This window comes from Lygodium microphyllum, chromosome 23 (assembly GCF_053477565.2).
Source record: "Lygodium microphyllum isolate KBCC chromosome 23, Lygodium_microphyllum_v1.1.10, whole genome shotgun sequence".
NCBI lineage: Eukaryota > Viridiplantae > Streptophyta > Polypodiopsida > Schizaeales > Lygodiaceae > Lygodium > Lygodium microphyllum.
This window is the reverse complement of record NC_141157.1, coordinates 117,428,970-117,452,283: the sequence shown is the minus strand read 5'-3', so window position 1 is coordinate 117,452,283 and position 23,314 is coordinate 117,428,970. Positions and strand designations below refer to the sequence as shown.

General features: G+C 41.6%; 2 protein-coding genes and 1 pseudogene across 2 annotated transcripts; all 3 read left to right on the top strand.

Moving 5' to 3' along the window:
- Positions 1-105: 105 nt before the first annotated feature.
- On the top strand, positions 106-489 carry LOC148016661 (protein yippee-like pseudogene; annotated as a pseudogene).
- A 5,453-nt stretch (positions 490-5,942) lies between these two features.
- LOC148016660 (protein yippee-like) lies at positions 5,943-6,594 on the top strand. The gene has a single exon (XM_087664166.1). It carries the CDS (start codon positions 6,242-6,244, stop codon positions 6,581-6,583), a length of 342 nt encoding a protein of 113 aa, XP_087520292.1. The 5' UTR covers positions 5,943-6,241; the 3' UTR covers positions 6,584-6,594.
- A 5,501-nt stretch (positions 6,595-12,095) lies between these two features.
- LOC148016659 (protein yippee-like) lies at positions 12,096-12,698 on the top strand. The gene has a single exon (XM_087664167.1). The coding sequence runs from the start codon at positions 12,346-12,348 to the stop codon at positions 12,685-12,687; it is 342 nt and encodes a 113-aa protein (XP_087520293.1). The 5' UTR covers positions 12,096-12,345; the 3' UTR covers positions 12,688-12,698.
- Positions 12,699-23,314: the final 10,616 nt, after the last annotated feature.

Here is a 23,314-nt window from a genome sequence, read left to right as displayed (position 1 = left end):
ATCAGCATCTTTTCTTCATAGTAAAACTGCATTTTATATGCGAGAAGTTGACCACCATCTTCCCTCTCACAATTGGCTCCATTCCTTCTCTATTCTAGCAGTGAGCTAAAGAGAAGACTTGTCAGGTAGCCTGATCATGGGAAGACTGCATGTGGTAAAGCTGGAGGGAAGAGTCTACAGTTGCCGTTTCTGCCACAGCCACCTTGCAAACAGTGAGGAGCTTCTTTCTAAGGCATTTCACTGCCGACAAGGGAAGGCTTATCTGTTCAACACAGTTGTCAATATCTTTGAAGGACCTGCAGAAGACAGGATGATGACCACTAGGATGCATACAGCTTCTGATATCTACTGCAACTGTTGCCAACAAATTGTTGGTTGGAAATATGAAAAAGCTTATGAGAAGCCCCAGAAATACAAGGAAGGAAAGTTTATTTTGGAGCTTGCAAGGACAACAGGCTGTGATAGTAGCGAGTTTTAAGCTGGAGCTCCCTCATCTCTGGTTTCGCTCAATCTGAAGATCTACACCCTCACAGAGGTCTCCGAGCATAGCAACTCTAAGGACTGCTGGCTTATCATTTTTCTGTGGCAAGCAACTCTAACATCTGATACAGCGATGTTTTTTTTTCATTGCTATTATAACTGGCAACTCTGCTGTTCCATGACTGATCAAGCCCTTATGTGGATTCATAAGTGATGGGGTTCCACTTTTTGGTTATCGAAGGCGATCTTATCTATGGAAAGAGCTCGTGGAGAACCTCAAGGGACGTCTGGGTCTATACAGTCCCTTTTGCTGGGGCTCTTCAGCAATTGGAGGCATTTTGCAGTAATTGTCAGTGAGGAGTCAAATACTCATTCCCTGCTACCTAATAACTTAAAACATGATGATTCTCTCTCTACAACTGAGCCTACTGCGCTAGAGTATGCCAAAGCACAATTATTTTACCAATGGAAAACTATGAGAGAGCCTGCGTTATTCCTCCCAACATTATTCATTTTTCTCCATGTCAAGCAAGCTTTCCTCCAATATATCAACTCCAGTCTTATGAAATTTTATGGAGTATAAAACCACCTTTCAACTCATGGGACTGATGGAGTTAAAAATTCAAGAAAATTGAACACAGGGATTGCTGCCCAACTGAGCTCTTCAAGTCTAAGTGCCAATGTCTGATCTGTCTTGCCTTCTCCTTTTTCAACTTATGTTGCCTATCATTTTTCTTCCGTGTGCTCTGGACCTTCTTATCCCAAAGGATCAATGGTAGTCTCTCTGAACAACAGAAAGAGATCGCAGAACCAGAATTTCCTGCAACTGAAACTGTAAGGATTTTTATGGAGTTTGAACGTGCTAAACAGAGACTATTAAGGCATTGATGAACTTGAATGGGAGATTGTTTTTGGGGATAAAGTTGTAGCAGTCAGTTTCTATTATGAAGAGAGGTTCAAAGTGAATGAACTAGAACCACTTCCTGGAGAGATACCAGCACTGATGGCTTCTTGATCTGGCTCTCTGAATATTATGACTTGCTAGATGTTCAAGGACTTGACAATGCTGTGTTTGATTGTACAACCTGGAGTCTTTAAATCTGTCCAATCTACTGGAAACTTCAAAGACATCCTTCATATTTGGGATTTAGAGATGTTGAACATGCCTGTAATGGTGAAAGAAAACTTGGACCTCATGTAATTTACTGAACAAGGAATATAGTGACCTTTGGCATCAAATTTTTGAGTTCTTCTTGATCGTCTCTTCCATTGCTGTACCTTGAACCCCGTGTTCTGCAGCTCTTGCACGATCTCTTTGACATTTCTGGTGAACTCGACGTGAAAGTGCTGCATCATCAGCAAGATGGGAGACTCGCAATAAGAGATGACAGATGATAATGTCATGAAGAACCTGTTTCAGTCATTTACCATGTATATGCAGCAGCAAGTTCATGCAAAACGAGACAGTGATGCTATGGATGCTTTGAAAGCTGTCCAACAGGAGATGAAGCAGTTTAATGGCCAGCAAGTGTCAACTTACCTGCATTTGTATGAAGAAAAGATTAAGTTTTTTGGGGTTTCTCAAGATGTTTGGAGCCGCTACTTCTTGCGGATCGTGGTTCGAGCTCTTGAAGGTCGAATTGCAGAAATTCAAGAAGCACATGCAGGTTGGGCTGAATTTAAAAAGGCATTAAAAGATGAATATTTCCTGGAGGATACAGGTCTTATGAATCGCAGGAATTTTTTAGCATGGGTTTCTATGCCTAATAAGGGACTTTCTGTTACCGCTCTTCTGCGAGAGTTTGAAAGCCGTTATGATCAGTTGGATGGGATTGAACAGCAAGCTTTGGAGATGCAGAAAGTGGAGTTATTTTTGCAAGCTGCAGATGCTGATTTGTAGGAAAAGTTGGATGATCTTTTGGAAGATCAAGCTACTGATTCAGGTTTAAATACTGAGTGGAGACATGTCATTGATGCTGTGAATGCTCTTGTCAAGAAGCAGCGCAGGAGAGTTAGATTGCATCGAAACACAGGATCAGTTCCTGAAAAATCCTTGGAGACTTCTTCTTCTACCCCTGCTGCTTCTTTGCCTAAGCCTACTCTTCCTGTTGTGAATCCACCAGTACCTGCTGCTCCAGTGCCCTTATCTGTAGATGATGTTATTAAAGGCTTGGCGGATTTGACGATTGAAGCAGTCAAAGCTGAAGTTGGTAAGTTAAAGGAGCAACTTATGTCAGTACCTGCTGTAGCACCTGCTCCAGTGACTGCTTTTTCAGCTGGTCAAAGAAAAGGGCGTCGATGTATTTGGTGTGATAGTACAGAGCACCAACACTGCAGAGATTGTGATGCTTTTCAGGAAGCACGTAAGAAGAATGTAGTGTTCTGGGGACAAGATGGGAAGATATGGCTGACAGAGACTGGCGCTCCTCTTGACACGAACTTTGGTAAGGGAGGTATGAAGAAGCTTGTTGATGATATAGCTGCGCGATCAGCTTATGTGAGTGTTAGAGGAGATGCTTCAGCTTTTGGAGTCCAGCTTGAGCAGAAATCTGATGGAGACTCTGCTTTATGGTCTTCGGCCTTGGAGATAGCGAGAAGAGGGAAAGTTCAAACTTCTACTATGACTTGTGTGGGCTCTAGCATCCGAGGAGAAACAGGATGGGATTCTCCTGTTGACAGGTACATTGGTCATAAGGAGAAAGAGTTGAAGAATGCAGGTATTTTGCAAGCAGAAGAGCATGTGGATGGATTGTATGAAGGGATGTCTTATGCAGATACATTGTTTGAGATGAGTGCAATGCTGAAAACTGATGTATGCAAGGGTTCAAAGATCATACCTGTGCAAACCTTGGATATGTTTCAGGAAATTTCTGGTTTTATGCTGCAAACAGAGTTAGAGGCTGAGAAAACTCAGCAAACTGAATTTATGGCTGATCTTAATCAGCTAATAGAATTGCAGAGGGCTGAATCCATTCAGCCAACAAAGTTGAATGCAGAAAAATTTCTGCATACAGAGTTTCAGGACGCATCTATGCAGTCCATAGAGCCGAGGGCTGAATTCATTCAGCCAACAGAGTTGAATGCAGAAAAATTTCTGCATACAGAGTTTCAGGCTGCACCCATGCAGTCCATAGAGCTAAAGGCTGAAATTTTTCAGCCAACAGAGTTGAAAGATGCTGAAAATTTGCAGAAATTGCAGCAAAGAAAAGAGTGCTTGAATGATGCCAAGGTTGACACAAAATATAAAACAGTTGATAAGAAGGTTAAGCCGGTTGCAGGCCCGCTTCCTTCTGATAGTGATGAGCAGATTGAAAAAGCTATGAAACAGCCTATGTTGAGGGATCCTGCAAATATTGGACATAAGTTTTCAGGGCTGAAATCTGTTTTTGCTGTTAATGAAGTCATCATAGTTGGGCATATGGTTGGATACTATGGCAGAAAGCCTTCTCCTGCAGAGGTGGATGCCATAAACGGGATTGCAGAGTATTGCTCAACTACTTCAGAGGTGCGGAGATTTGTGGGAGCTTGTATATTTTACATGATTTGGATTCCTCATTTTGCTCATATTGCAGATGTTCTCTATCAGCTGTTTCGAAAGGGGCAGAAATTTTATTGGGATGATGAAGCTGATGGAAAAACAGGTTTACTAGAATTAGAAGATGGACTTGACCTGTTTGTGGAGTTGAATGATCCTGGATAGTTGGCACATCCGGAGGATGCGCAGGTTTAGAGGGGGTGGATGTCGTGATGCTGCGCATCCGAGTCGTATACACCTCCATTTCTTTTGTTGTGCATTTGTGTTAATCTCCGCGTGTGATTCATTGTTTGTGTGATGCATTTTAATAATCCGCATCCAATGTATATATTCCCTTAGTGCATGCGCATGATTTTGTTTGGATGCATGATGTGCGTGTATTAGAAAAATATGAAAAACTGATGCCAAAGGATCTTTGTCCTGCTGCTTTGAATAACAGCCAAGGCACTGCCCTCTAGCCTGCTTACAGGCTCATTCACCATTGCTCCTTTCTCACTGAAATCCTCATGAGAGATTGATAGTATATAAACTATCAGAGGCAAATATAATCTGACAGAGGCCGTCACAGTGGCTGAACAGGTTTTGAGGAGGATGAATTCCGTCAATAGGACTGAAATGCTGATTGCAAAGAGATGTCAGACATCAGATGTTGTGGAGAATCACTACGTCAGAAGCAAGGAGATGAACAGAGGGTAATATGTGAAAGCTTTTACATTGTAAAGTCTTATGGATACATCCATTGCTTGTTATGAATCAAGCTAACAGAAGAAGCAATTGATCTTTTGGTTATCTGACAAGAATGTATGGGGTCGAAAACCGTGAAAGCTTTATGCAGAACATGAACCAAAATGAATGCCCTTATTACGAGATTAAGTGGATGATGATGCTGTGTCTTGGCGGGAAGAGGGCCAGCAAAGATGTGAACCTGCAATTGTGAAACCAAGTTTATGAGCAGAAAATGATTAGAAGGCACAATGTTGGGAGTATTGATCTCCTTACTCGCAGCGGACTGCTGTCCTCCAACTAGTAGATCATATTCAGACGTAAAATGACGAAAAGGAAGGGGGAGTAATGCTAATTGGGGGAGTTCTAAGGAAAGAAAAAGCTAAGAAAAGAGGGAGAGGTATATTTTTGAAAAAGGTAAAGTGGCGGGCTGCGCTTGAATGGGAAGAGGGGTTCCTTCTTTTTCGCTTTTCTGTGGAGACGAGGGGGATATACCGATTACTGGGAGGAACAGAGGGCTGGATTGGATTGGATTGGAGGGGAGGAGAGTTCTTGGAATCGAGAGGAAGGAAGTAGCCACAGGCACTGAGGTAAAAGACATTCTAATTTCCTCTAATTCTGGACTGAATGATATTTTCTAGGCGGCTAGAATATTTCTGCAACTCCCCTCCCCTGCCTCTTGGCGATCTCTGCTGCTGATGCAGGATTCCATCCCCTTTCTGCAAAAGACAAGGCCTTTGCTAAACAGCTTTTCTCATCACATCATGATCTCGCCAGCCTGGAACAGAAGTATCAAGCATTGAGGTCCCTACAAGTTCTTGGATGGCGGGCTGTGTTGCGGACGAGAGGACCAAGGGGGCAGACTAATGCTGGAGCTTGATATGGCGAAAGGAGAGGGGAATTTGCACAAAATCTAGGCCGTGCGGGTACCTTTGAGTCTCCAATGATGGACTCCAGTTCTCTGGAAGAGCCTACATCGTGGGATGATTTGTATAGTATCGATTGAACGCCGAAAGAAGTCTTCCTGAAATTTCGGCAACACGTCGAAGGCTTTCAGTTGGGTGCCAATCTTGAGTTTGATGTGACAGGATCAAATCCATGCAATCCAAAACTGGTTTTGAAACCTGCAGCAGTGACAGGAGTTGGCTTTAGTTCTTCTCATCACGAGGACTGCAACAAGCCCCATTCTCTCTTCCTTCCATTGATTGATTGACATGTGAGAGAGAGAGAGAGAGAGGATCCTGTGATGGCCCATGTGCCTGACAGGGTTTCGGATTGTTAGCTCTGCATGCACGAGACATGAAGCAAAGCATCGCACAGCTTTAGATTGCCCCTTCTGCAGTTGCGTTAGATTCTCGTGCGGAGGGATCAGCATCTTTTCTTCATAGTAAAACTGCATTTTATATGCGAGAAGTTGACCACCATATTCCCTCTCACAATTGGCTCCATTCCTTCTCTATTCCAGCAGTGAGCTAAAGAGAAGACTTGTCAGGTAGCCTGATCATGGGAAGACTGCATGTGGTAAAGCTGGAGGGAAGAGTCTACAGTTGCCGTTTCTGCCACAGCCACCTTGCAAACAGTGAGGAGCTTCTTTCTAAGGCATTTCACTGCCGACAAGGGAAGGCTTATCTGTTCAACACAGTTGTCAATATCTTTGAAGGACCTGCAGAAGACAGGATGATGACCACTGGGATGCATACAGCTTCTGATATCTACTGCAACTGTTGCCAACAAATTGTTGGTTGGAAATATGAAAAAGCTTATGAGAAGCCCCAGAAATACAAGGAAGGAAAGTTTATTTTGGAGCTTGCAAGGACAACAGGCTGTGATAGTAGCGAGTTTTAAGCTGGAGCTCCCTCATCTCTGGTTTCGCTCAATCTGAAGATCTACACCCTCACAGAGGTCTCCGAGCATAGCAACTCTAAGGACTGCTGGCTTATCATTTTTCTGTGGCAAGCAACTCTAACATCTGATACAGCGATGTTTTTTTTTCATTGCTATTATAACTGGCAACTCTGCTGTTCCATGACTGATCAAGCCCTTATGTGGATTCATAAGTGATGGGGTTCCACTTTTTGGTTATCGAAGGCGATCTTATCTATGGAAAGAGCTCGTGGAGAACCTCAAGGGACGTCTGGGTCTATACAGTCCCTTTTGCTGGGGCTCTTCAGCAATTGGAGGCATTTTGCAGTAATTGTCAGTGAGGAGTCAAATACTCATTCCCTGCTACCTAATAACTTAAAACATGATGATTCTCTCTCTACAACTGAGCCTACTGCGCTAGAGTATGCCAAAGCACAATTATTTTACCAATGGAAAACTATCAGAGAGCCTGCGTTATTCCTCCCAACATTATTCATTTTTCTCCATGTCAAGCAAGCTTTCCTCCAATATATCAACTCCAGTCTTATGAAATTTTATGGAGTATAAAACCACCTTTCAACTCATGGGACTGATGGAGTTAAAAATTCAAGAAAATTGAACACAGGGATTGCTGCCCAACTGAGCTCTTCAAGTCTAAGTGCCAATGTCTGATCTGTCTTGCCTTCTCCTTTTTCAACTTATGTTGCCTATCATTTTTCTTCCGTGTGCTCTGGACCTTCTTATCCCAAAGGATCAATGGTAGTCTCTCTGAACAACAGAAAGAGATCGCAGAACCAGAATTTCCTGCAACTGAAACTGTAAGGATTTTTATGGAGTTTGAACGTGCTAAACAGAGACTATTAAGGCATTGATGAACTTGAATGGGAGATTGTTTTTGGGGATAAAGTTGTAGCAGTCAGTTTCTATTATGAAGAGAGGTTCAAAGTGAATGAACTAGAACCACTTTCTGGAGAGATACCAGCACTGATGGCTTCTTGATCTGGCTCTCTGAATATTATGACTTGCTAGATGTTCAAGGACTTGACAATGCTGTGTTTGATTGTACAACCTGGAGTCTTTAAATCTGTCCAATCTACTGGAAACTTCAAAGACATCCTTCATATTTGGGATTTAGAGATGTTGAACATGCCTGTAATGGTGAAAGAAAACTTGGACCTCATGTAATTTACTGAACAAGGAATATAGTGACCTTTGGCATCAAATTTTTGAGTTCTTCTTGATCGTCTCTTCCATTGCTGTACCTTGAACCCCGTGTTCTGCAGCTCTTGCACGATCTCTTTGACATTTCTGGTGAACTCAACGTGAAAGTGCTGCATCATCAGCAAGATGGGAGACTCGCAAGAAGAGATGACAGATGATAATGTCATGAAGAACCTGTTTCAGTCATTTACCATGTATATGCAGCAGCAAGTTCATGCAAAACGAGACAGTGATGCTATGGATGCTTTGAAAGGTGTCCAACAGGAGATGAAGCAGTTTAATGGCCAGCAAGTGTCAACTTACCTGCATTTGTATGAAGAAAAGATTAAGTTTTTTGGGGTTTCTCAAGATGTTTGGAGCCGCTACTTCTTGCGGATCGTGGTTCGAGCTCTTGAAGGTCGAATTGCAGAAATTCAAGAAGCACATGCAGGTTGGGGTGAATTTAAAAAGGCATTAAAAGATGAATATTTCCTGGAGGATACAGGTCTTATGAATCGCATGAATTTTTTAGCATGGGTTTCTATGCCTAATAAGGGACTTTCTGTTACCGCTCTTCTGCGAGAGTTTGAAAGCCGTTATGATCAGTTGGATGGGATTGAACAGCAAGCTTTGGAGATGCAGAAAGTGGAGTTATTTTTGCAAGCTGCAGATGCTGATTTGCAGGAAAAGTTGGATGATCTTTTGGAAGATCAAGCTACTGATTCAGGTTTAAATACTGAGTGGAGACATGTCATTGATGCTGTGAATGCTCTTGTCAAGAAGCAGCGCAGGAGAGTTAGATTGCATCGAAACACAGGATCAGTTCCTGAAAAATCCTTGGAGACTTCTTCTTCTACCCCTGCTGCTTCTTTGCCTAAGCCTACTCTTCCTGTTGTGAATCCACCAGTACCTGCTGCTCCAGTGCCCTTATCTGTAGATGATGTTATTAAAGGCTTGGCGGATTTGACGATTGAAGCAGTCAAAGCTGAAGTTGGTAAGTTAAAGGAGCAACTTATGTCAGTACCTGCTGTAGCACCTGCTCCAGTGACTGCTTTTTCAGCTGGTCAAAGAAAAGGGCGTCGATGTATTTGGTGTGATAGTACAGAGCACCAACACTGCAGAGATTGTGATGCTTTTCAGGAAGCACGTAAGAAGAATGTAGTGTTCTGGGGAGAAGATGGGAAGATATGGCTGACAGAGACTGGCGCTCCTCTTGACACGAACTTTGGTAAGGGAGGTATGAAGAAGCTTATTGATGATATAGCTGCGCGATCAGCTTATGTGAGTGTTAGAGGAGATGCTTCAGCTTTTGGAGTCCAGCTTGAGCAGAAATCTGATGGAGACTCTGCTTTATGGTCTTCGGCCTTGGAGATAGCGAGAAGAGGGAAAGTTCAAACTTCTACTATGACTTGTGTGGGCTCTAGCATCCGAGGAGAAACAGGATGGGATTCTCCTGTTGACAGGTACATTGGTCATAAGGAGAAAGAGTTGAAGAATGCAGGTATTTTGCAAGCAGAAGAGCATGTGGATGGATTGTATGAAGGGATGTCTTATGCAGATACATTGTTTGAGATGAGTGCAATGCTGAAAACTGATGTATGCAAGGGTTCAAAGATCATACCTGTGCAAACCTTGGATATGTTTCAGGAAATTTCTGGTTTTATGCTGCAAACAGAGTTAGAGGCTGAGAAAACTCAGCAAACTGAATTTATGGCTGATCTTAATCAGCTAATAGAATTGCAGAGGGCTGAATCCATTCAGCCAACAGAGTTGAATGCAGAAAAATTTCTGCATACAGAGTTTCAGGACGCATCTATGCAGTCCATAGAGCCGAGGGCTGAATTCATTCAGCCAACAGAGTTGAATGCAGAAAAATTTCTGCATACAGAGTTTCAGGCTGCACCCATGCAGTCCATAGAGCTAAAGGCTGAAATTTTTCAGCCAACAGAGTTGAAAGATGCTGAAAATTTGCAGAAATTGCAGCAAAGAAAAGAGTGCTTGAATGATGCCAAGGTTGACACAAAATATAAAACAGTTGATAAGAAGGTTAAGCCGGTTGCAGGCCCGCTTCCTTCTGATAGTGATGAGCAGATTGAAAAAGCTATGAAACAGCCTATGTTGAGGGATCCTGCAAATATTGGACATAAGTTTTCAGGGCTGAAATCTGTTTTTGCTGTTAATGAAGTCATCATAGTTGGGCATATGGTTGGATACTATGGCAGAAAGCCTTCTCCTGCAGAGGTGGATGCCATAAACGGGATTGCAGAGTATTGCTCAACTACTTCAGAGGTGCGGAGATTTGTGGGAGCTTGTATATTTTACATGATTTGGATTCCTCATTTTGCTCATATTGCAGATGTTCTCTATCAGCTGTTTCGAAAGGGGCAGAAATTTTATTGGGATGATGAAGCTGATGGAAAAACAGGTTTACTAGAATCAGAAGATGGACTTGACCTGTTTGTGGAGTTGAATGATCCTGGATAGTTGGCACATCCGGAGGATGCGCAGGTTTAGAGGGGGTGGATGTCGTGATGCTGCGCATCCGAGTCGTATACACCTCCATTTCTTTTGTTGTGCATTTGTGTTAATCTCCGCGTGTGATTCATTGTTTGTGTGATGCATTTTAATAATCCGCATCCAATGTATATATTCCCTTAGTGCATGCGCATGATTTTGTTTGGATGCATGATGTGCGTGTATTAGAAAAATATGAAAAACTGATGCCAAAGGATCTTTGTCCTGCTGCTTTGAATAACAGCCAAGGCACTGCCCTCTAGCCTGCTTACAGGCTCATTCACCATTGCTCCTTTCTCACTGAAATCCTCATGAGAGATTGATAGTATATAAACTATCAGAGGCAAATATAATCTGACAGAGGCCGTCACAGTGGCTGAACAGGTTTTGAGGAGGATGAATTCCGTCAATAGGACTGAAATGCTGATTGCAAAGAGATGTCAGACATCAGATGTTGTGGAGAATCACTACGTCAGAAGCAAGGAGATGAACAGAGGGTAATATGTGAAAGCTTTTACATTGTAAAGTCTTATGGATACATCCATTGCTTGTTATGAATCAAGCTAACAGAAGAAGCAATTGATCTTTTGGTTATCTGACAAGAATGTATGGGGTCGAAAACCGTGAAAGCTTTATGCAGAACATGAACCAAAATGAATGCCCTTATTACGAGATTAAGTGGATGATGATGCTGTGTCTTGGCGGGAAGAGGGCCAGCAAAGATGTGAACCTGCAATTGTGAAACCAAGTTTATGAGCAGAAAATGATTAGAAGGCACAATGTTGGGAGTATTGATCTCCTTACTCGCAGCGGACTGCTGTCCTCCAACTAGTAGATCATATTCAGACGTAAAATGACGAAAAGGAAGGGGGAGTAATGCTAATTGGGGGAGTTCTAAGGAAAGAAAAAGCTAAGAAAAGAGGGAGAGGTATATTTTTGAAAAAGGTAAAGTGGCGGGCTGCGCTTGAATGGGAAGAGGGGTTCCTTCTTTTTCGCTTTTCTGTGGAGACGAGGGGGATATACCGATTACTGGGAGGAACAGAGGGCTGGATTGGATTGGATTGGAGGGGAGGAGAGTTCTTGGAATCGAGAGGAAGGAAGTAGCCACAGGCACTGAGGTAAAAGACATTCTAATTTCCTCTAATTCTGGACTGAATGATATTTTCTAGGCGGCTAGAATATTTCTGCAACTCGCCTTCCTCTGCCTCTTGGCGATCTCTGCTGCTGATGCAGGATTCCATCCCCTTTCTGCAAAAGACAAGGCCTTTGCTGAACAGCTTTTCTCATCACATCATGATCTCGCCAGCCTGGAACAGAAGTATCAGGCATTGAGGTCCCTACAAGTTCTTGGATGGCGGGCTGTGTTGCGGACGAGAGGACCAAGGGGGCAGACTAATGCTGGAGCTTGATATGGCGAAAGGAGAGGGGAATTTGCACAAAATCTAGGCCGTGCGGGTACCTTTGAGTCTCCAATGATGGACTCCAGTTCTCTGGAAGAGCCTACATCGTGGGATGATTTGTATAGTATCGATTGAACGCCGAAAGAAGTCTTCCTGAAATTTCGGCAACACGTCGAAGGCTTTCAGTTGGGTGCCAATCTTGAGTTTGATGTGACAGGATCAAATCCATGCAATCCAAAACTGGTTTTGAAACCTGCAGCAGTGACAGGAGTTGGCTTTAGTTCTTCTCATCACGAGGACTGCAACAAGCCCCATTCTCTCTTCCTTCCATTGATTGATTGACATGTGAGAGAGAGAGAGAGAGGATCCTGTGATGGCCCATGTGCCTGACAGGGTTTCGGATTGTTAGCTCTGCATGCACGAGACATGAAGCAAAGCATCGCACAGCTTTAGATTGCTCCTTCTGCAGTTGCGTTAGATTCTCGTGCGGAGGGATCAGCATCTTTTCTTCATAGTAAAACTGCATTTTATATGCGAGAAGTTGACCACCATCTTCCCTCTCACAATTGGCTCCATTCCTTCTCTATTCCAGCAGTGAGCTAAAGAGAAGACTTGTCAGGTAGCCTGATCATGGGAAGACTGCATGTGGTAAAGCTGGAGGGAAGAGTCTACAGTTGCCGTTTCTGCCACAGCCACCTTGCAAACAGTGAGGAGCTTCTTTCTAAGGCATTTCACTGCCGACAAGGGAAGGCTTATCTGTTCAACACAGTTGTCAATATCTTTGAAGGACCTGCAGAAGACAGGATGATGACCACTGGGATGCATACAGCTTCTGATATCTACTGCAACTGTTGCCAACAAATTGTTGGTTGGAAATATGAAAAAGCTTATGAGAAGCCCCAGAAATACAAGGAAGGAAAGTTTATTTTGGAGCTTGCAAGGACAACAGGCTGTGATAGTAGCGAGTTTTAAGCTGGAGCTCCCTCATCTCTGGTTTCGCTCAATCTGAAGATCTACACCCTCACAGAGGTCTCCGAGCATAGCAACTCTAAGGACTGCTGGCTTATCATTTTTCTGTGGCAAGCAACTCTAACATCTGATACAGCAATGTTTTTTTTTCATTGCTATTATAACTGGCAACTCTGCTGTTCCATGACTGATCAAGCCCTTATGTGGATTCATAAGTGATGGGGTTCCACTTTTTGGTTATCGAAGGCGATCTTATCTATGGAAAGAGCTCGTGGAGAACCTCAAGGGACGTCTGGGTCTATACAGTCCCTTTTGCTGGGGCTCTTCAGCAATTGGAGGCATTTTGCAGTAATTGTCAGTGAGGAGTCAAATACTCATTCCCTGCTACCTAATAACTTAAAACATGATGATTCTCTCTCTACAACTGAGCCTACTGCGCTAGAGTATGCCAAAGCACAATTATTTTACCAATGGAAAACTATCAGAGAGCCTGCGTTATTCCTCCCAACATTATTCATTTTTCTCCATGTCAAGCAAGCTTTCCTCCAATATATCAACTCCAGTCTTATGAAATTTTATGGAGTATAAAACCACCTTTCAACTCATGGGACTGATGGAGTTAAAAATTCAAGAAAATTGAACACAGGGATTGCTGCCCAACTGAGCTCTTCAAGTCTAAGTGCCAATGTCTGATCTGTCTTGCCTTCTCCTTTTTCAACTTATGTTGCCTATCATTTTTCTTCCGTGTGCTCTGGACCTTCTTATCCCAAAGGATCAATGGTAGTCTCTCTGAACAACAGAAAGAGATCGCAGAACCAGAATTTCCTGCAACTGAAACTGTAAGGATTTTTATGGAGTTTGAACGTGCTAAACAGAGACTATTAAGGCATTGATGAACTTGAATGGGAGATTGTTTTTGGGGATAAAGTTGTAGCAGTCAGTTTCTATTATGAAGAGAGGTTCAAAGTGAATGAACTAGAACCACTTCCTGGAGAGATACCAGCACTGATGGCTTCTTGATCTGGCTCTCTGAATATTATGACTTGCTAGATGTTCAAGGACTTGACAATGCTGTGTTTGATTGTACAACCTGGAGTCTTTAAATCTGTCCAATCTACTGGAAACTTCAAAGACATCCTTCATATTTGGGATTTAGAGATGTTGAACATGCCTGTAATGGTGAAAGAAAACTTGGACCTCATGTAATTTACTGAACAAGGAATATAGTGACCTTTGGCATCAAATTTTTGAGTTCTTCTTGATCGTCTCTTCCATTGCTGTACCTTGAACCCCGTGTTCTGCAGCTCTTGCACGATCTCTTTGACAGCGGCACAACTACAAACTCCTTCTTCGCCTTCATCTCCTTGCTCTTTGGTTGTTCTCCTCGTCGCAACAAACATACCAAAAGCTAAGAAGGTAGCAAAATACAACTCAAAGCAAAGATAGAGAGAGAAAGAGAGAGAGAGGGGGAGGGAGGGAGGGAGGGAGGGAGAGGGAGCGAGAGAGAGACATAGAGAGTGAGTGAGAGTGAGTGAGAGAGACAAGAAGAAGGACTCACCTTGAATCAGTGTTGTGATGGGTGGCGACAGGGCTACAAACTCCTTCTTCTCCTCCCTCTCCTTTCTCTTTGCCTCTTGCTTCCTCCTCTCTTTACCCTTTCTTCTTTTCCTCTTCCTTTCTCCTCTCTTTGTGTCATGCGCCTGTAAAAAAAAAAACCCAAAAGAAACGCAAGATGGGACTACTTTAAAAAGAATGACACACCAACAATATTTTTCAACTTTTTCTAAAATTATAGTGCGCGTCTGTGCGCGCATCTGAAAGCTCGTCTATAAGTGCGTGTATATAGAGCATGAATTGCGTCTATATACACGCACTTATCGACGCGCTTATATACGCACAGTTAAACGCACCTGACTATGCGCGTGTACTAAGCACGTCTATAATTGTTGCTTGTTGTAGTGTTTTGGTATTCTATATACTATTTGGACTAATATCTTTCATAAGATCATGAAATGATTTTTTCATATCCAGTCTTGCACTCACCATTTGGATCCAAACCATCCAAGTAGAAATGCATACACAAGTTTTGAATATTGCAAAAACATATTAGAAGTGGTTGTATTTAATACACTTAGAACCTATAATTTTATGGTTTGGTTTCTCTTAGAATATTTACTTGATAGCTTTTTAGCTTTTGGCATTATTATCTTAATTACATTTCAGGGGTCGTAAAAGGACTTGGTTTCAAAATTTTAGAGCATAAAGTAGCTCTTAACTTGCTCTTGAAGCCTAAGATTGACAACTTTCTTGAAGCTTTAACTGCTTCCTTGTAGTACTTGCATTGAGCACAAGCCAATCAGATTTGTGCTTAGACAACAAAGACAAGGAATGTATCTATATTCCTTTGTGACCTATTTCCACATGCTCAAGACATTGGATTTGTGCTTGGACACCAAAGAGAAAGAATATATGTCTACATGCTTACTGCAAACAAAAATAAGGTTCAAAAGAAAATCAATCACAAAAGGTTCCTAGTATGTTGCCTGTTTTTCTCATCTTGAGAATAAGTAGATATAATCATTAGTTGTCATGGTAAAGATTGTCGTTAAGATAGTAAGGTCTCAAAAAGATGCTACTATATATAGGTTTTAGGATTCTGAGAGCTACTTTCGTACACTATTATATGTTAAAAGATTTGGATCTAGAGCATGACACGAGCTATCGTGAATGAAAGATGAAGACTAAACTCATAATGACATGGACAAGTAGACACAACTGTTACACAAGTGAATTAGATTCCAAGATGGAAGCTTGGACTCATAATCACAATCTTGTCTAAGATCAAGAATGACAAGACACTTAACTGAAAGTACAAAGAATCATGACATTGTATTCATTCCATATGAAAGTGATAGTCAAGTACAATGCTTTATAGAATTTGGGTTGTTCCACTCTCCTCACTATGCATATGGGATATAGTACAACTATATATCATTTGTCTATTTCTCAACACCCCCCCTCAAAAGATGAGTCTCTACCCTTGCTAGCTTTTTCCCCCCTTGCATGTGCACATGAACGAGGAGACTAGCTCTTTGGCCGCCTAGTCAAGTTAAGGCTTGAAACTTTACATCTTGGTAGGGTTTTTACATCCACTATAGGAAACAAATTCCTTAGAACAACCTGTTAGAGTTATTGATAGTAGTGGAAGTATCTTTTTCTTCTTCTTCATTCATGAATTGACCTTGGTGTTGATTACATAGACCCAAGTCTCGTTTTTTACTAATTTCATGAGCTACAGTGGATCATTTTCAAAAGTTTTTTAATGCAAATGTAGCTCTCTTCAAGCTCTACAAAAACCCTATGAACTTGAGCATGACTGCGTGGCGTACTGGTCGCTCTATGACGTGGATTTCCTACTTATGTTTTTTTCACCTATTTCATGTTTTTTGACAATGCCTGGTCTTATAGAGCATAGTGTTTGCTTCTAATGTGATGGGAGGAAGAAACTTCAGTCCAGAAGCAACTCTTTAGAACATAGCAAGTGAATTTATACTCTGTAGATGGAGATCAAGAAGCTCAATTAGAGGTAGATAAAGATTTGGGCTGTATAAGTCAGACATAGAAGAGAGCCTGAGAAAATTGGTAATGCTGAGCTTGTGGAAGAGCAATGCTGATGTTTCAAGTGATACAAAGAAGCTTCAATAGCAATGGAACCTTCTCCAAAAGGAAGCTCGGTTAAATTGGGTTGGTAGAGAGAGATATGAGAGCTTTAAGCAGGCAGGGTATTGTTAGGTATGGTGGCTGCCACAAGGTTAAGTGGAGAAGAAGGAGTAGGAGATGAGGTCATGGACTTGTCCTGAGCTAAATTGAACTCAAGCTAAGCTAGATGAGAGAAAAATGAAGTTGTGCCATACTTAGCTGTGCACTAATACCATGTTAAAATATGTGGATCTAGAGCATGACACAAGCTATGGTGGATGAAAGATGAAGACCAAACTTATAATGACATGGACAAGTAGAGACAACTGTTACACAAGTGAATTAGGTTCCAAGATGGAAGCTTGGACTCATAAACACAATCTTGTGTAAGATCCACAATGACAAGACACTAAAATGAAAGTACAAAGCATCATGACATTGTATTCATTCCATATGAAAGTGAAAGTCAAGTACAAGGCTTTATAGAATTTGGGTTGTTCCACTCTCCTCACTATCCATATGGGATTCAGGACAGCTATACACCATTTTTCTATTTCTCAACATTATAGAGTATCCTTTTCAATTGAAAGAAGTTTCACCAACAGGTTGTGGGTATGAGATAACAAGACAATCTCTAGCTTATCAATTGCATGTGGCAAAGAAAACCTACCAAACTTTGATGCCTTTCTCAATAAAAATTCAAGAGAGTGGGATGCATAAGGTGAAAAATCATTTGCTTAGTGTAAAATACCTTGAGGATAAGGTTATGCAATTAGATAGCATATAATGACTCGTATCTTACTAACCTTCCACATAGCATTGCCATCACTCGACTAGCAACTGTGCAACTCCAACCTAACAATATACTCTAGTTCAAGTTGGTTTTTAAAAATGTTAGTTTTCAATTACTTTGGGAGTAGGAGGAATGAAGGACCTTTTACTAGGCAATGATTCCAACTCAGATGATGCCACTTTTGAGGATGACAATAATTTTGCACTAGGCTATGCCAAGAATGAATCATGTGACCAAGTTGATGATGATAGTAGGAAATAAGAAAAGGAAGCCAAGAGCCAAGATAGATTTTGGTAAAAATAAGAATAAGTTGAAGGGAAATAATACCATTAGATCCTATGTTCTTGCAAAGTTCTAAATTCTAGCACAAGGTAAAGTGGTCCGATAATGTGTAATACCACATTCTACTCAATCCAAGGGTGATAAAAATCACAAATATCACTATAAATGACAATTGTGTAAGTGTCACAATTTGTAGAAGATACTGTGTCCCTTTCACTTCTAATCCCAAGGTGTGATGTTGATTTATAAACAAAAGGAAATAGTGTTTGTAAGATAGGATTGCAAGAGTACATCCTATGACCAGTTTTGAATGCACCAATCCTAAAAGGTGTGTCTATGTGTATGATGTAAGTTAAGGGTGATTTGAATGTTACATATGGCTACCACAAAAATGAAGGTTCCAAATTTCTTAATTCACCTCCCAAAGACGTTAAATGTTTGGCAAAACTAGAGGAATGATTATGCTTTGCCTTTAGTTTTGCAGATTATGAGCATCGGGTTACCATTGGGGCCTTGGGCTATATGGTGGCTTATGTGTCACGTAGTTAAACTCTCTTATAATGTTACTCATGATATTGAAACATCTAGACTACTACTCACTTGGTATTTTGTATGATGCAATAAATGCATGCTGCAAAAGTACGGGGTTGTAACATGACTATATTAAGTTGGATTCTCTACAGTGCTATTAATTAGTGGGCAAACCTGGTAAAACACTCATTGTGAGTGAAGACAAGTACGTGTCTATAATGTAGATGCCAACGTGACTTGTTATCCCAGCAATTAATTCAGCTTAGAAAATGGTATATCCGGTTAGTTAATTAGGGTCGGCTTAGAACTATGAGTGATGGGGCATTGGGGCGGCCACAGCCATCAGAAGTCGTGTACATAAAGTAAGCTGACGAGGAAAGCAAAGGAAAAGGAGGCGAGTCCGGACCTTCCTTAAAAATAAATAATAAGTCCTCAGTCCAGTACAGTACTTCAGCGCGCGACCCTACAGAATCCCAGTCCATGGAGAGCTCAGCGTCGATTGATGACGACGGTAACGTCGAGAATGTAATGTGTGCTATCTGCTTGAGCGGTGTATCCAGAGACGATTGCGAGGTAACTCCTTGCCGACACAGCTTCTGCGGAGGCTGCCTGTACGAATGGATGCTACGACGGCCCTCGTGCCCACTCTGCAGGTCTCCACTGCAGCAGCACTGCTACTACAATGCAATTATGTTGATATCGGGACGGGACCACGAGCTAGACCTGGAAGAGCTGCGCAATAATAATAATAATAATATGTCGCCCTCAGAGCATGATCAGCGGATCACTCTCCTACAAGAACTCCAAGAGATCCAAGAATCAGAATTAATCGCAGCTGAGTTTCCACCGATTATGATATCGTCCGCTGCGCTGGCCCTGCTCTTGAACGCTGGTCGGAACCTGCTTGAAGTACTGGAAGCGTTAGATGACCCGAGGCTGTGGCAGTACTTCAACGTCGCTGCAGATAATATTACTTCCAGTTCTTAAAACTCATGGCATAATTGATACATTGTAGCACTGGCTAGCATTACAGTCTATTAATTCTGCAGGATTAGCTGCTGCAGCTTCATATTGTTACAGATCATTTGAGTAGTGATAAAGCGATCATTTGCCACTCAGCTCGTCTTTGTTCCTTGCATTCGGCAAGGCATATATACGTAGAACATTTCTATGCCTATGTCTATATCTCATGCAGTCACCTACCTACTTAGTTCTACTTTTAGAACACGCACGCTGCATACTTACGTGAAAGGGCGATCTTGCGCTACTCAGATTGGTAAACGCTGTTCCTGAGCTTGTGGCATGAATCCATGCGCGCACGTGAGGATGCAGCTCGGACTGCATCTATGTGTAATGCGCAACTAGGGCGTACGATCCTATATGGTGGTTTTCAAGATGAAATCATTGTGGATCTCTCAATGGAATGAGGTCCCTCCGTTAGAATCTCATTAGAAGTGATATGGCGCCACATAGAAAGAGAGGAGTAAAAGTTCTATAAACAAGCTTGACTTGCTAAAGTTTATCTGAATTCATGACATTGTTTCTTAGGTCACAAAACCTAAGTTTCAATATCATTAAGTTCATTATTAACTAGATGTGTTTTACATGTCACTTTCATGATGTCCATCATCATGATATGGGGATATGAAAGCATTGAATGGGCCTTCACAACAATGCTCTGCCATGAACATTGAGAATATCTACAACTAACCTTTGGATTTCTTTCATGAACTCACACTACAACAAAAAGGCTCCATAGACGCGCTTGTAGACGCAATATTTGAACTGTGTTAAAAAATGTCGGGCACTTTTATTACCGTGCCTACTGCTACGTCTAAAATTTCGCGTCTAAAAGCGCGCTTATAGTGTGAGTTACATGCCCATATAGATGCGTGTAATGAAGCGCTACGTTAATATATAATCATATTTATAAAAAAGTAGATATATTCATATTGTGTATCTATACACGCGTGTATCTACGCATCTAAAAAAATGTTTACTCTGCAAGTTTTTGACGAGAATAGACGTGATTTATTCTGCAATTTAGATGTGCTGATAGACATGTAAAACAGAGGTGTGAAAAAAACCAACAAGCCACATGCTCTCTGGTTTTTTTTCCCCCATCAACATCAAATTGTATGCTTAGGGAAAACAGAGAAAGATTATTTCGAAGATTTTTGTACTGAAAACAAAACAATGTATGTAGAACACGAAATTTCATATATATAGATGAAACGTTTTTACATGATGAGTTCTAGTGCTTGCGACCTCAAGCATGGTTATGGTCGCAAGTACTAGCTGAAAGTAATACATATAAAAAATGAAAATTACAAGCCAAGGGGAGGCATGCATGCATGGGGCTCCTCTACATCTCCTTATAAGAGGCATCATCATCGCTACCACCACCGTTGCCTGTGCCGCTGCCATTGCCGCTACCGCTATTGCTAGTTCCCCCTTCAGTATCCTCGACTGCATCAGGTTTCGCCTACACAAAGGATTAAGGTATATAAATACCAATACAAACAATAAATTAGAGTTACCTATACTTTTCATGTAAAAAATGAAACATACCTCTTCTGATTGTGAAATCCTCATGGCACGATTATATTGCTCCTCCATGATGAGTCCCTCCTCGTAGAAATGCTGCCAAGTGAATGCCCGGTTATGACCTCGATGGTAGCCTACCTCTCTAGGAGTAGGCATCCTACTAACGATTTGATACTACAAAACAATTTGAACATACTACGTATTAGAACACACTACGTAATGAAGTGAAACAAATTACAAAATTTAATTTTAAAAAAAAATGAAATAATACTTACAAACTCAGCCTTCCATGACTCCCTGCCACCCGATCCATAATGCGACAATCCCACAGTTGCCATCTGGATTTGTCGCGCCTCTGCATCCTGGCGACTTGTCATTTTCTCTGCTACTCTCTTCTTGGCCTCTTTCTACTCCCTGCGGTGGCAATTGGGTGGTTGGCCATATCCAAGGCGCCCCTGCTCTTGTCTCCGTAGTGACTCCTTGGTGCGCGTCATAAGGTGAGACCTCTTGTTATGAAGCGTGTCTCTCACCTTTGACCGTCCCCAATCATCTGAGAATCGTGAATTCTCGAGATTAGGGTACCTCTATGTACTGCCCATATCACCTCTTGCCACAAACCATTTTTTTGGTGCTTGAAGGGAATCATGCAATCTATGTATGTGGCATGCATGACACTCCTCAAGTAGGCTATCACTTCCCTCCTCTCAGAGTCATGCAAGATACCACCAACATCAGTGAGTAGTACATTTGTGGAGGCTGGCCTCTCTCATTTCTCGGTGAGGGTGATCGAGAGCCACCTCCTAGGCAACCCCCACAAAGCCCTAGACCTCCTCGTCCTCCCGCATGACTCTCCCTCCTCTCTCGACGGGCACTACCCTCTACCTCACTCGATGCATGTGCTTTTGCAGATGCACGTGCTTCGGTGGATCCATGTACTTCAGTTGATCCCTGTGCATCAGCTGATCTTTGTGTATGCATAGTGCGTGGAGTACTTGTTAGTAGAGGTGTGCCAAGGTTTGGTGTTTGTGCGATAGTGCTAGGCAAAGATGTGATAGATGTCCCAGACATCACGCTGAAAACCTCCTCTGCAGTGGGAGAGCGACGAAGATAATTGGTTATCTCCCCCATGAATTGCTCCTTGTTTGGAAAACCTCCTAAAAAGCTACTAACATGTACCTCTAAAAAAACTCTGCTAAGGTGTTGTTCATGTGTTCCAACTCAAGATCAGTGCTGGAAGATCCAGGATTCCACATATACACAAGAAAAATCATATTACCCTGTGCAGATAAAATATATTACATGCTGCATCTATATCTACATCTTTGTATGCATCTGTCAGCGCGTCTATTTTTGCGTCTATACTTGGGTGTACACTATCACCTGGACGCGCTAACAAACGCGCACAGTCGGACTATTTTTTTCAAACTTGGTTAAAAAACGCGCAAAAAAACCTCCATAGATGACAGTCTATAGCATGTAAAGAGAGAGAGAGAGACAAACAGATAGAGAAAGCAAACAACATTGAGAGAGAGAATAAGAAAACACCTTCTTTGCTTGTTCCGATGGGTGGCGGCTAGGTTGCAAGCTCTTTGTCCTCCTTCTCCCTTCCCTTGATAAGTTGCTTGAATCTTCTTCTCTTCCTTGCTATTTGGCTCTTGTTCTCTACTCTTTGGCTCTTTCTTCCTCCTGTCCTCTTTTTATTCTGATTTCCTTCCCTCATTGCCTTCATGAAGTGATAGATAGACATGATTAGTGATGTCGAGCTCGAACTGCAGAAAACGCGCAGAAAACCGCAAGAAAGCATTGGTTTGAAAAGAAATCCACAAATTTTTATAAAAAATTTTATATTTGTGTAGCACGTCTGTAAGCGCGTGTATATGCGCAGATAATACTTATTACACGCGCTGATAAACGCGTAGTAACAATTAAACTGATTAGATGCTAGCTTTTGGTTATTTTTGGATCAACGTGACATGACTTTCCTAGACTTTCAATATCAAAATGTTTGCCTCCATGTTGTAAGTATCAATGCATGCATTTAGGGAATATGACATATATACCAAATGAAATCACATTTGTGATCCTTATGATCTAGGTGTAATTATGTCGTATATACATCCAATCATTTCCTATACATGCATACAAATATACATCCAATCATGCCCTATATATGCATACATGCCACATAGATGATTAGATGCACGCAAGGCAATCAAGACTGGCACCTTAAAGTTGGAGTGGTTCGATAGAGAGAATTGGTGAAGACTCAAGGAGGAGGCTATGAAGAATCATATAAATCTTCATGCATCAAAATAAAACAATTCTAGAGCTATGATCCAAACTATGAACATGCATAAATTGAGGCACAAACTTCTTGTTGATATAAACTATGATCACAATCTTGAAGCTTAAAAAGTTTTAAATGTAATTGAAACACCTTCATAGCTTGAACTAGACTATGTTCATACACAAAGTTATTCTTGATTTTGAAGACTAATCATCGTGGTCATGACTGACAAACAACACAATTTAAAATCATGTAATTTTTCATGTAGTCTTACTTGGTGGTCATGCTTAGAGAATGCAAGGGGTGCTTGCTAATGACCTAACATTGAACTTTAGAGCTTAAGAAATTTTAAACACACGTAATTGAAATGATTTCACACTTTTTACATAGACATGATTGTGATTGTGCAAAAATGTGTCATTGATTTAAGCTAAGATCTTGATCTACATTGCTATTCATACAATTTCATTTATGTTGGGTTGGCCAATCTA

What these genes read in the sequence shown, in the direction of transcription:
- LOC148016659 (XM_087664167.1), top strand. Translation starts at nt 12,346, where the DNA reads ATGGGAAGACTGCATGTGGTAAAGCTGGAGGGAAGAGTCTACAGTTGC.
- LOC148016660 (XM_087664166.1), top strand. Translation starts at nt 6,242, where the DNA reads ATGGGAAGACTGCATGTGGTAAAGCTGGAGGGAAGAGTCTACAGTTGC.